Raw genomic sequence first — 12887 nt, 5'->3', positions numbered from 1 at the left:
CCCCCCCGTTGCGGGGCCCACCTGGCGGCCCCCCTCCCTGCTCACACCCTGCGCGGCTCCGGGAGTGCCCCGCGGTCACGAGCCCCCCACGTGCACGGGGACCGTGGCAGGTGCTACCTGCGCGCTGGGCCCGCCCTCCCTGCTCGGCGCCGCCCCGCGCCGCCCCGCCCCGCGTGCACCGGGCATGCCCAGAGCCCGGTCACGCCCAGAGCCCGGTCACACGCCCGCCCGCTCGAGTCCTGAGCGGACCCTGCCCGCGTCCGCCCCGGGCCCGCGCTACCCCGCGCGCCGCCATGGAGCGCATCGAGGGGGCGGCCGTGGGCCGCTGCGCAGCCTCGCCCTACCTGCTGCCGCTCACGCTGCACTACCGCCAGGTGAACCCGCCTTCCGCGCCTTCCGCGCCTTCCGCGGCCTGACGCCGGCCCCGGACCCCGCCCACGCGCCCACGGCCCCGCCCATGGCCTCGTGCGCCCGCCCCGCGGACCCCGTCTCTTCGCCGAGCGCTCTGTCCGTGAGTCCGCGTTCGCAGACCCGTTGAGCGTCCGGCTCTGGGCAGGGACACCTCGGGGGACCACTCATTCCTCCAAGGAGGCTTTGCTGGGCCCCGGCCCTTTTTTGCGGTGGGACGTGTTGGGCGCCCCGGGGATCAGGGAAAGCTTCCTGGTGGTGGTCTGCGTTCTGGGCAGAGGAGGCCGGCGATGGAGCTGGTGAGCACTGGAGAGCCTCTCCAGGTGGGCTGCCTACCGGGGCGTCACCTCCTCCTGCCGGCCCGGGGAGGGAGTGCAGGACCACATCACCTCCCGTGGCGCTGTGCAAGTAGTAGGCTCAGAGGAAACACTTGTTTGTCCAGTCGGGCGCCCACCTTTTGCTTGCCGCTCCACCGAGTTCCTCCACGCCATCCAGGTGAGGACTGCAGTCCTCCAAGTCTGGTGCAGCCCCTCCCTGCCCCCTCAGTTAGGACAGGTGGTGCAGGTCTTTGGTGACCCTCTGCCGGGCTGTCCCTGGCCTGTAGCATCCTGTGACCCCCCCTCCTCCCCAGGCCCCTTACTCTCACTAACCTGTGAAGACCTCTTGACGCCCAGCCTGACAGAGGCTGCACTCCCCTCCCCCCACCCTTGTCGCTGCTGTCCCGTTGGCTCTAGGGGACAGGGAATTCCTATCCCCAGGATGGACCCAAGTTGGCAGCACCGGCCTGGGGCAGAAGCCAGGGTTGGTTGAGGGGCAGAGTGCAGGGACACGGAGGTTGCTGCCCTTTCCCTGGTGTTGGCCTGGGGCAGGGATGCCTAATTGTGGCTGCACAGCCTCCAAGCTGGGGCTCTGGGGCCAGCAGGTGGGCACAGGGTGGTCCAGTCACGTAACCGCTGTGGCCTATGGCTGTGGCACCGTCCCCCACTTCTTGTGGAGTGTGGATGGGTGCTGGTAACCAAAGCTGAGCCCATGCGGGCGGTAGGCTGCGATGGACACAGGCTGGGGGCCGGGGTGGTGTTTCCCAGGGGCCATGGGACACTGGGCTGGGTGGTGAACGTCACTGAAGGGCATCTGCAGCCTTTGGTCATAGCCACCCATGGCCAGGGGAGATCTGGTGGCTGAACAGACAGACCAGCAAGAGGCAGGGCACCCGCGTGGCTCTGAGGGGGAGGGGGCTGTGTTTAAACTCCAGTCCTGTACCTCCCTCCCAGGGCCCTGGAAGATAAGCCAGGCCTGGGTCCTGACCCTCTGGGAGGGGCTGGCTGGGCCTCAGTGGGCCCCTCTGGACCTTCCCCTGCACCCTGCCTTGGCTGGACCTGAGGGTCTGACAGATGTTTTGATCTTGATCCAAGAGGGTACCTGAAACCAGCATGAGATGACACCCTGAGGGAGGCAGGGGACACAGCTGGCAAACGGCAGACTGGGGGGCAGGCCTTCCCCGGAGCTCGTCCTGGGGGGTGGCTGGCCCTGGGGTGACCAGATTGCAGGCAGGCCCAGGCTTGCCTCTTGGGGGTGGTGCCTCACAACGGCCTCCCGGGCAGCCCGACCTGCACAGGACAGGACATTGGCTCTCCCTCCCACTTGGAAACCGAGGCTACTGCCTGTCCAGAGCACCTCTGCCTTCAGACCCAGCTCAGACCAATTTTCCCAGCTCCCCTCAGACCAGCATGTGGGCCTCTGCCTGTCAGGGCCCACTGCTGGGAATGAATGCCCTTTCTTTTCTGTGGGGCCTGGTGCAGTGTCACCTCCTCCAGGAAGTCCTCACACAGGGCTGTTCCCTAGTGTCCTTCCTCTTTTGCAGCCCCGGTTGCACTTTCGGTGTCTCTGGTGCTCAGATCCATGTCTGTTTCGTGGCTCAGACGGGGCCCCAAGTGTGGGGTCAGCAGCTCGCCAGGGCGCAGGGCTGACCCAGTGGCTGAGCGGCAGTGGGCTAAGCAAGCTGGTGGTGGGCGTCCACAGGGCTGGGCTCTAGGGCCCCTTCGGGGAGGGGTCAGGGCCAGGCGGAACAGCCCGGAGGACGGGAGCCTACCTCACTTAGTGGGGTCCCGCTGGCAGGGTTCTGGCCCCTCAGGCCCCCTGCCGGCTGCAACCCCATAAGCATTGGTTCTGGCCGCCCCCAGTGGTGCTGGCCCAGGCCCCGGCCCCCCGCACTGCCTTTTGTTCACTGAAGCTGCTCAGAGCCCTGGGAGCTGCTGGGACGGGGCGTCCAGGGTCGGGGAGCAGGGGGGTGGAAGGAAGTGACAGAACAGCAGGACCACAGGACACAGGACAGACAGCCCGAGACAGAAACCGGGCCGGGGAGAAAGGTCATCCACTGTCCAGTCATCATCATTGAATCGTCACGTCCTGCGGGCTGAGCTCCTGCCGGGCGCGGGCACACCCTTCCCCAGCTGCTCCCGCGGCTGCTGCTCCCGGGAGGCCCGCCTGCCCCTCCTGCCCTCCTGTCGCCCTTTGTCCAGTGGCCCAAGGGAGCTTCAGCAACGAAACCCTGATCTCTGCTCTACCCGCTTGGGACCCCTCCTGCCCCTCGCCCTGACTGTGAGGACACGTCACGCCCGCCTCTCCCCACACCCCCATGGTCCTTCCCGCACTTGGTGGCAGTGTCATCTCTCTGCAGCTTCTCGTGCTCAGGTTGTGCTGGGTGGTGGTTCATGCTGTGCCTGGGACGCCTTCCCACCCTTTGGCCCGGTTTTCTGCCTCACCCCTTGAGAGCATCAGGCTGTCCTGGACTTCCCTGCCCACCCTGGCGGCTACACCCTGCCCCACCCACTGCAGCTTGTCGCTCCCGATGGGCCCGGGCCATGACTGGCCGTGTACGGTGGGTCTGTGTGGCCTTCTCGCTCCCTGGAGCACATCCACCCGCGCTGCCAGCCCTTCAGCCCTCCCTGACTGCTGCCCTGCCTCTTGCAGAATGGTACCCAGAAGTCGTGGGACTTCATGAAGACCCATGACAGGTGAGGGCCCAGGCTGGCTGGCTGGCCGGGGAAGCCCAGGCTGATGTCTGCAGGGACACCGGGCCCAGGGGCACAGAGCCCCACCCACCTCTGCGTGTCTGAAGTCCCCACTTTCCCTGTCGTCTCACTGAGGGGTCAGCCTGAGGCCTGGAGCCCGAGCTGGGTCCCAGCTCGGGCCACCTGGACCATGATGGTGGGCAGGCCCTCTTGGACCTGAGAGAGGCTGCCCAGGTGCCCTTGCCCCTGAGCATCGGAAGTATGGGCCAGATGGCAGTGTGGCTTCAGGAGTGTGGCTGGCGGCAGCTGGCCAGCAGGGGCCACGTGTCCCGTCAGTCACTCGTCCTCAGCTGCTGCCACCCCAGGCCTGCCCAGCTGCCCAGCATGTCCTTCCCACCCCCCGGCCCCCGTCCTGCCAGCTGGAATATGGGAGGCCTGGGTCCTAGCCTGACTGTGTGAGCCTGGCAAGCTGTTGCCTGGCCTGGGCCTCAGTCTGCCCATCTGAGCAAGGGACACCACCTTCCTGGGCCGCTTCCGTGCTGAGCTGGGCCCCTCCCCCTGCAGTGTGGCCACTCTCCTGTTCAGCTCTTCTCGAAGGAGCCTGGTGTTGGTGAGGCAGTTCCGGCCAGGTGAGGTGGCCCAGGTGGGTATGGGGGGAGGGGAGGCCTGCAGGCTCACGTTCAGGCCCCTGGGGTCCTAGGGTCAGGGTGCAGACGTGGGGAGAGGGCTCTAGAGGAAACTGAGGCCCAGCAAGGGGGTCTGGCCAGAGCAGGTCACGTGGAGCTGGCCACCACAGGGCGGTGACTGCGGTCTGCCTTCCCCCAACCAGCTGTGTACGCTGGCGAGGTGGAGCGCCTCTTCCCGGGGTCCCTGGCCGCCGTGGACCAGGACAGGCCCCGGGAGCTGCAGCCGGCACTGCCTGGCTCGGCAGGGGTGACATACGAGCTGTGCGCCGGCCTCGTGGACCAGCCCGGGCTCTCGCTGGAGGAGGTGGCCTGCAAGGAAGTGTGGGAGGAGTGCGGCTACCACCTGGCCCCCTCCGACCTGCGCCGGGTCGCCACGTACAAGTGAGTGGGGCTGGGCCCGTGGGCCTGCGGGGCTGGGGAAGGGCCGTCTGCTGCCAGCGCAGCCCAGGGGATGGGACGAGCTGCCTGGGAGGCAGTGAGCACCCAGTTCCCAGGGGTGTGCAAGCAGGGCGATTGCTCCTTGTTTTTCAACCTTCCCACACTGGGGGAAGGTTGGATGGAACGCACCTCAGGGCGTGATCTGGGCTGGAACCCGGGGCCCTCGGGGCTAGTCCTGCAGCGTGCTTGGCCCCGTGCCCTCCACCGCGGCGGGGCCGGCTCGCTCTGGCTCCGGGTGGCAGCTGCTGCTGACAGATGCCTCTACTTCCTGTGGGATTAAGCGCCGGGCGCTGGGGGTGGGGGTGAGTCACAGGTCTGCTCTGACAGCGGCTCAGGGCCGAGGGAAAGGCCAAGTCCTGGGCCGGGGTTGGGGGCTGAAGCGCGGCCTGCCCCTCATTCCCCCCGTCCCAGGACAGGATGTTGGGGTGCAGCCCACCCTTGGCCTGAGGATGTCACAGTGGCTCCCTGACCTTGGTGAAGTACGGGGGCAGCAGGAGGGTGTCACGGTGTCGCCCCGACGCTGAGCCCCTGGTGGCCTTCCCCAGAGGCGGAGCCGCCCTCCTCAGCCCAGCAAGGGACCGCTCAGTGTTGGGCCTGGGCCCCCCTCGGCGACACCCAGGGCCTCGTCCAGGTGCCCCCGGCCTGGGGGTGGGGGTGGAGTTGACTTTTAGTCCCGGGAACTCAGGCGTGGGATTTCTACACCAAAGAGCCAGACATCTTGGTGTGAGGGGCCTCAGTTACCTGCAGGCGTCCTCCGCGTGGCTGGCCAGTGGCCACCTGGCCTCTGAGCCTTTGGGCTGGCGGTCCGGGGGGTCGGGAGAATCCAAGGGGCCTGACCTCGGGTAGGGGGTGAGCCAGCGGGCAGGCCAGGAGGAAGGCAGGTGGAGGTGCCCTGGAGGATTGGGGTCCCCCGAGCGGGTGAGTCTGGGGGGCTGCATGGCAAAGGCTCAGGGGCAAGGGGACAAGTGGCCCTGTGGCCTCTGGGCTACTGCCTGATCCTGAGGGTGCTGGCTGCCAAGGAGGGCTCTGGACAGCGAGTGGCCTGCTCAGACTGCACTTTCGAGGTGAGGGTGGCTGGCTGTGCGGAGGCAGGGCCGGACGGGGCTGGCGTGGAGGCCAGGGCAGCTCTCCCTGGGAGCCCAACGGCGGGCTGCATGAGCAGGAACTTGTGCTGCCCTGGGGTGGGGCCCACGGCTTCCTTCCGTGGCCCCGGGGGGGAGCCAGGCCACTCATCTGCCCGTCCCAGGTGACAAGGCCCAGTGCTTGTCTGAGGTCCCCCAGCTGAGGACGTGATTGAGTGAGCAGGGAGAGGCAGTGCCCGGCCTGGCCGGGCACATTCTTCTCGGCGCCGGTGTCCGTCACACGCCGGCGGAAACTGGGACTGGAAACCCCACAGACCGCTGCTTCCATCAAAGGCGCAGGCTGTAGCTGCCGCGGAAATGGGCTGTCCGGAAGGGTCCGAGGGAGATAAGGGGCGGGAGGGTGGAGGAAGCAGCTGGGTGAGGTCAGTCTGGGTGGGGCCCCCGCCTGGGGGTGGGGGGCTTGGGGAGTGGGAGGGAAACTCCTCCGGCTCTGCTCCCTGCCCCATGTGCGGGGCGCACCTCGGGGCCGCGTCCACCCTGCAGGCCCCGGCTGGCCTCAGCTAACCTCCTGGGGTGGCCTGGGGTCTCCCTGATCCCCTGGACATCTCCCCAGACACGCTCTGCCTCCCCTCTCCCCCAGCAGACCATGCTCAGCCCTCCCCTCCTGTCTGTCACCCCGTCCTCATGGCCAGCTGTCACCCTGGCTGCCCACTCGTTACCTCCACCGGCACCGGTCTGGGCCCCTGCCCTCTGCCTGGGTGCCTGTCCCCCTCCTGGTGGCCAGAAGCCCCCTCCTGGCCACCACCTAGGGAGGGAGGGGACTCCTTGACACTCCTCTCCAGCCTGTGAACCCTGGTCCTGGCCCTGGGGACCACGCCCCACCCCGCCATGAGCCCCAGCTCCCCACCCAGCCCAGAACAGGCATCCTGTGGGTGCCCACATGGGAGTGCTCGCAGACCCAGGCTGCACCGGCCAGAGCCCTGGGTGTGAACCAGGGCCCACTGTGTGGGGAGAGGCCTGGCTGAGGCCCAGCGTGAGCAGAGTGTCGGTGTGCAGAACCACCTGCCAGGCTCAACAGCTTTCAGCGACCCCCATTTACAACCTCACAGTTGCTGGGGGTCAGCAGTCTGCTTGCTGGGGACTTGGCCCACTGCTCAGGGTCTCGCAGCCTGACCGCCAAGCTGCGGTCAGGTGTTGGCCAGGCCAAGGTCTAATCTGGGGCTGAGGCTTGTCTTCCCAGCTCCTCGTGGCTGTGACTGAGGACTCTGTCTCCCGCTGGCTGTCAGCCGGGGGCCCGTGGTCGGCTCCGAGCCCACAGGCCCTGGCACGTGGCTCTCTTACAGCATGTGGTGGCTTACCTTGTCTTTAAGTGTCTCTCTGACTCTTTCCACCTCTGACCTCTAAGACCAGCAAGAAGAGCTTGCCTGATTACGTCAGGCCCACCCAGGATCACCTCCCTTTTTGATGAACTTGAAGTCAGCTGATTAGGGCCCTTAATTACATCTGCAGAATTCCACCTTCATCACCTGACCTGACCTCATCACATGGGAGCCTAATCACGGTGGGAGGTCACGTCCAGCATGTTCCTAGGTTTCCCCCGCACTTGGCGGGAGATTACATGGAGCGTGTACACCACGGGGGGGATCTGGGGGGCCAGGGGGCATCCTGGAGCACTGCCTACCAGGGGCTGGAAGGAGTGGGCAGGAGGGGGCTGTGGAAGGGCCAGGGGTGGCCAGCAGGGCCTGTGTGGATGCCTCAGCAGATGCTGTCTCGACCCGTAGGTCTGGTGTGGGACTGACCAGCGCCAGCCAGACCATGTTCTACGCAGAGGTGACAGATGCCCAGCAGGGTGGCCCAGGCGGGGGCCTGGCAGAGGAGGGCGAGCTCATTGAGGTTGTGCACCTGCCCCTGGATGGCGCCCAGGCCTTCGCAGATGACCCAGATGTTCCCAAGACCCTCGGCGTCATCTTTGGTGTTTCGTGGTTCCTTAGCCATGTGGCCCCTGGCCTGGGTCCCCAGTGAAACTCCAGGGGGTCTGGACGAGCCCAGTTCTGGACACCTGCTCCGCAAACCTAATAAAGGCTGGTATAGCTCTAGCCTGTGTCTACTGACTCCGAGCTGTGACCATGGTGGGCTGGGGGCAGGGGAGGGTGCTGTCTCCGTGACAGCCCCTCAGCTCCACCGCAGCAGAAGCCTTGGCTGCAGGTTGTGCAGGGGGCAACTGGGAGTTGGCGGCTGGCAGAGGGGTAGGCCAGGCCCTGGGTAGTGCCCCAGGTTGAGTGGGAGGCAGGGAGGATGGTGCCATGCAGTGCCACTTCTGGGGGTAGGAGAGGTTGGGGACAGGGGCCCAGCCATGTCAAGCGCTCAGGGCCCACTGAGTACTGGGCAATGGATGGAGCTGTGGCCTTAGGAGTGGTGGCTGCGCCAGCCACGTCAGAAGAGGATGCGGACAGACCCACAAGGCACGTGCTCCCTGCTTCTGGGGCCAGTGAGGGGTCCCCTCCGTGACTGGGGCTCTTAGTAGCCCTGTGTTCCCTGTGTTGGTGATGAGGCCTCACTCCACCTGCCAGCCTGTGTGTGGTGTAGCCTGAAAGCCCCATAGGACCCGTGCCTTGCACACTGGCACGCACTTGGGGCCGCAGGAGGGCTGGATGTCTGCTCAGCCAGGCACCGAATAAGACCTCTGTACATAACGGGTGGGCTGGACCCCACCGTGAAGAATGTGTGCTGGTTGCCATGGCCATGGGCTCAGTGGGCACGGCTGGGCATCAGTTGGGGATGAGGGCCCAGCCTGAGGGCCGGGCAGGCTTCTTGGAGGGAAGGCCGGCCTGACCTCTTCTGAGGGTGGTGACCTGTCCCGGCCTTTTCCCAGAGGCCCCCAAATCCTCTGGTCAGCCCCTTGGGCAGTGCCGTAGGGGATGGGATGGGGGCAGCCTGGGTCATGGTCCACTGACCCTGGAGAGGGCAAGGTGTCCAGGGGGTGCTGCCCGACAGGCAGGTGGGCACTGGGGAGCTGGAGTGACTGGGAGCTTTGCCGTGAACCTGACTTTGTGCCCTGTGCCCAGTGTCCCCTGGGACTGGACCCTGGGCTGGAATGGTAGAGGGTGCCAAGGCAGGACATGCTGCCCTGGCTTCCGCTGAGACCCTGCTGTCAGGTGGGGGCACTTCCCCGGGGCTGAGGTCCCCCTGCCCTCCTGTGCCCCCTGCGCCGCCCCAGGCCCACCCCAGGCAGGCGGGCACTTTCCTTCCTGCTGGCCTCCGGAGTGTGTGTGGCTGAGCCCCGCCGGGAGTGGCTCACTGCCAACAGCCCCCGAGCCTGGCATTCGAGGCTGCCTTGGGACAGCTGCGCCCAAGGGGCCCACTCAAGCAACATCACCTGTATGCAAATGCCGGCTGTGACCCAGATGGGGCCACCAGGTGGGGCCTCCTGGAAGCCCAGCCAGGCAGTGACACGCTGCTGGGGAGGGCCACTCAGGCATGGGTGTGCGTCCAGGGGGCCGGCAGGGTCGCGCTGCACTGGGGTCTTGAGCAGCCCAGCTCCGCCCCGTCCAGAGGAGGCCTAGTGGGCTGCCCTGGGCCCCAGGACACCTGGTGAATTCCCAGGGCAGCACGCACCACCCTGCCTGCGTCTTGCGGACTGCCTGATACTCACCTGAGCTCCGCTGGCCTTCTGGGCTGGGCTGCAGGTGCTGCACACCATCTCAGAGGGGCCCCTAGTGGCTACTGGCTGGGGCTGGGGGCTCTCTGTGCCCTGGGGAGCATGCCGGGCTCCAGCCTGGCGGGGCGGGGGGTGGGAGCAGGGCCCCGGACTTGGGTGCAGTCCAGCCCCGCACTCTGCTTGGCAGCCCGATGGGGCGGGTCAGCAGGCACCACCGCCGGACCTAATGGAGCTGGCATCGATTTCCCGGCACAGGGGTGGGGGGGCTGTAACCGGAAACTCCCCTCCCTGGCCGCTATATTTAGCACCGCAGAACACGGGCGGAAGCGCAGCTCACTCCTGAGCCCAGCCGGCTCTGTCCAAACGCCCAGCAGCTTGTACCCCGGCCTGGTCCTGAAGTCCCCTGGCCAGGTGGAGAGGCCTCCACCTCGTCTCTGCCTTGTCCGGCACAAGTTGAGACCCATCCCAGAACTTGCCTGGTGTGAGGCACTTGGAGAGGGAGCCCTTGGGTTAGGGGGCAGGTGGGGCGGGGAGACTGAGGGGTGTTGTGGCCCAGTGGGCCCCAGAACAATGCTGGGGATCTTTCTGGAAGAGGCAGGGCAGCCTGGCCCAGCAAGGGAAGAGGCAGGAACCTGGCTGCCTCTGGATCTCCAGCCCTCTGGCCCAAGGGGTGCTGAAATCCCTGTAGGAGGGGACCCCAGGGGGGAGGATCCCCTCTGCCAGCAGCCCCAGTGCCTGCCCCTTCCCTCAAGAGGCCAGCTTCCTGTCTTGAACCTCTCCTGGGTCCCTTAGGTCTGGGCTGTGGCTTCTAGGGGCCAGGAGGGGGAAGGGGACCATGAGCGTGAGGGGGTTTCTGTGCCCTGGGCCGGGAGGCAGGGAGCCCGTCCCATTCCCAAAGGGCCTGGCTGGAGGCAGATGGGGCCGGACCACTGTCTCCCCAGGGTTGCAGGGCGGGCGGGGGCTCCCTGTATCCCTGAGGCAGGGTTGGCCAGTGGGAAGGGCTCCAGGGCGGCCGCATCCCCTGGCAGGTGGAGTTGGAACCTTGAGATGGGTGAGCATCCCTCACTGGTGCCTTCATGCCGAAGACAGCCCTGAGCAGGGGAAGAGCCTCAGCTGAAACGCAGCAGCTTCTGGAATCGGCCGCTCAGCAAGCCCAGCGTCAGCCACACCACCCACCGTGTGAGCTAGTCCAGGCCATCGTCTCCTCCCACAGCTGGCCAGGAGCAGGAAGCTTCGGACGAGGGAGGGGCACACGGTGGGGGGCTGTTCTCCAGATTCCGCCTCTTACTTTTGCGCTGGAAGTCCCCCCTCCTCCACCTCTCCACCGCCAGGCCGGCCACCGGCCCCTCTCGTTTGCACTATGGCAGTGGCCGCCTATGGCCTCCCTGTCTGACCTCACCCTGTGCTGCCCCTCCCCCCCCCCAAGCCAGAGATCTTTGTGACAACGTAAATCACAAACATGCAGCCCAACCCAGCTCAGCTGCTTTCTGTGACTTCCCGTCAGTCTTAGCAGGAAGACTGTAGCCAGGCAGGCCCAGCACAGCCAGCACTCACCACCACCTCCAGCCTCCCCATCTGCCCCTCACCTGCTCTGCCCTGGCCATGTGTTCTCCTCAGCCCCAGGGCCTTTGCATGTGCTCTTCCCAGCCCCTCACCTGGCTGACCCTGGCCTGCCCTCTGGGTCTTAGCAGGCTTCTTCCTCATGTGCTGCTGCATGCCTCCCCCTTACAGTTTGCTGTTCTACATTGTTTATGTTCTCTGCCCACCCCACCCCCCAGCCCCCACTGGCTGTGTCTGCCTTGCTCACCACTTGATGAGTGCAGGAGAGCAGTGGGTGTAGGACAGTGGGCATGGACAGGGTTGGAGCCCTGGACCCCTGGGACAGAGCCTCCAGTACTCAGTACTGTCTCTGGGCCAGAGCAAAGAGGAGGAAGCCTCTCCCCGGGGAACCCTCTGTCCCCACAGCAGTAACTGCTACCCACCCTCAGGAAGAAAGCAACTGGAAGGCTCTGAACACAGCTCACATTCCCTTATTTGGTGGGGGTCACTGTGCATGGCGGTGCCTGGCTTGTGTCCTGCCCCCTCCCAGCCTACAGAGGGGCTCAGGTAGGGATGGGCGCTTGGAGTGAGCAAAGCCAGGCCCATCTCCTTAGGCCCCTGAGGCCTGGACCCGCAGGCTGGGCGGTGAAACCAGGGCATTAGGCCCCTTAGGCTGCTGCTGTACCTACATATCCTAGTGTGAGAGAGGGCAGTGTCTGTGCTCCTGAGTTCCTTCTGCCATTTGCCCTTGCCCCTGAACCCAGCCTCCTTCAAAGGTCTCTTCCTCCAGGAAGGCTTCCAGCCCCCCCACCCCAAATTGTAGCAGTGACTAGCTCCAGGCAGGAGTTGCACTCCCAGCATCCAGCCCAGGGCCGGAGGAGCCAGGGGAATGAAGAAAGCCCAGTTACTATGGAGGTTGAGCGGGAAGATCCCTTTGGACCGAAGCGGTATCCCTAACGGCAAAGGCGAGCTCCAGCCTTGAAAGGGACGCTGACTGGCGGAGAGGCTGGGATGTTTGGAGACAAGGAGCCTCGGCGGAGGCGAGGCGAGGCGAGGCGAGGTTACTCCAGTAGAGGGCAACAAGGTGATGACAGAGGGTGGGATATGGGGGCCTGGCGACCGGGACAGCAGCAGGAGCCTCTTTGGGCGGCCCTCACCTTGTCTTTTTGAGGGTGCACCACCGTCCTTTATTCGCCCCGCCCAAGCCCCGACACCCATCCTGGGCGTTCCTCGAAAGTATGGCCTGGCGAGCCCCGCACCAGCACCGAACTGGGCACACAGTCTGCGCGGAGGAACATTCGTTCCCTGGCTTCCTGACCCCCAGGCAGTAAGGCGGGGAGGGCCGGGGCGTGGGAGGGGAGCAGCGCCCCCTGCGGCCGGAGTGGAGGTGGTAGGAGGGGAGGTGGTAGCAGCGGCACGGACGGGGGCACTCACGGGGGAAGGGGGGCGCGCAGTAGGGCCGGGCAGGCTCGGGTCCCTGGCCGCGCCTGCCCCGCGTGGGGCCGAGCCCAGATTTGTGCAGGAGGCGGCATCTCCTTTGGGACCGCGAGCAGCGCGGCGGCGGCGCACCGATAGGAGGGGACCACGGCGGTGACCTCAGGGGGCGCCCCACCCCCTGGCTCCTGACACCCGGCGGGGCTCGGGCGAGGGGAAGCCGCTTTGCGGCGCCCAGCACCGCTCTCCCGGCTCGGCGGAGGCTTTAGTGGATCCGCCGCCGCCGCCGCCGCCCCGCCGCCCAAGGGCGCCGGGAAGCGTGCGCCGGGTCCAGGCGCTGGCAGGAGGAGTCCTCCGCCGCCTTTAAATCCTGGGCGCCCCCAGCACCCCCCCCGCAGCCCCACCCCGCGGCGCGGCCCCGCCCCCTCATGCATATGCAGGTGAGAGGGTGACGAATGGGCGAGCGAGCTGTCAGTCTTGTCCCGAACTTGTTGGCTGCGGGCGCCGGGAGCGCGGGCGCGCAGAGCCGAGACCGGGACGCGCCGCCGCCGCCGCCGCCGCCGCCGCCGCCGCCGCCGCCGCCGCCGCCGCCGCCGCCGCCGCCGCCGCCGCCGCCGCCGCCGCCGCCGCC

The 12887-nt window shown here is 66.8% G+C and overlaps 1 protein-coding gene across 1 annotated transcript; it reads left to right on the top strand.

The window, feature by feature from the left end:
• Positions 1-293: 293 nt before the first annotated feature.
• On the top strand, positions 294-7719 carry NUDT14 (nudix hydrolase 14). The gene is made up of 5 exons (XM_007456368.1): positions 294-374; positions 3379-3422; positions 3984-4048; positions 4249-4486; positions 7407-7719. The coding sequence occupies exons 1-5, from the start codon at positions 294-296 to the stop codon at positions 7645-7647; spliced, it is 669 nt and encodes a 222-aa protein (XP_007456430.1). The 3' UTR covers positions 7648-7719.
• Positions 7720-12887: the final 5168 nt, after the last annotated feature.

This window comes from Lipotes vexillifer, unplaced genomic scaffold, assembly GCF_000442215.2.
Source record: "Lipotes vexillifer unplaced genomic scaffold, Lipotes_vexillifer_v1.1 scaffold1718, whole genome shotgun sequence".
NCBI classification, from domain to species: domain Eukaryota; kingdom Metazoa; phylum Chordata; class Mammalia; order Artiodactyla; family Lipotidae; genus Lipotes; species Lipotes vexillifer.
The sequence above is the reverse complement of the archived record's forward strand: the minus strand, read 5'-3'. Positions and strand labels throughout refer to the sequence as shown.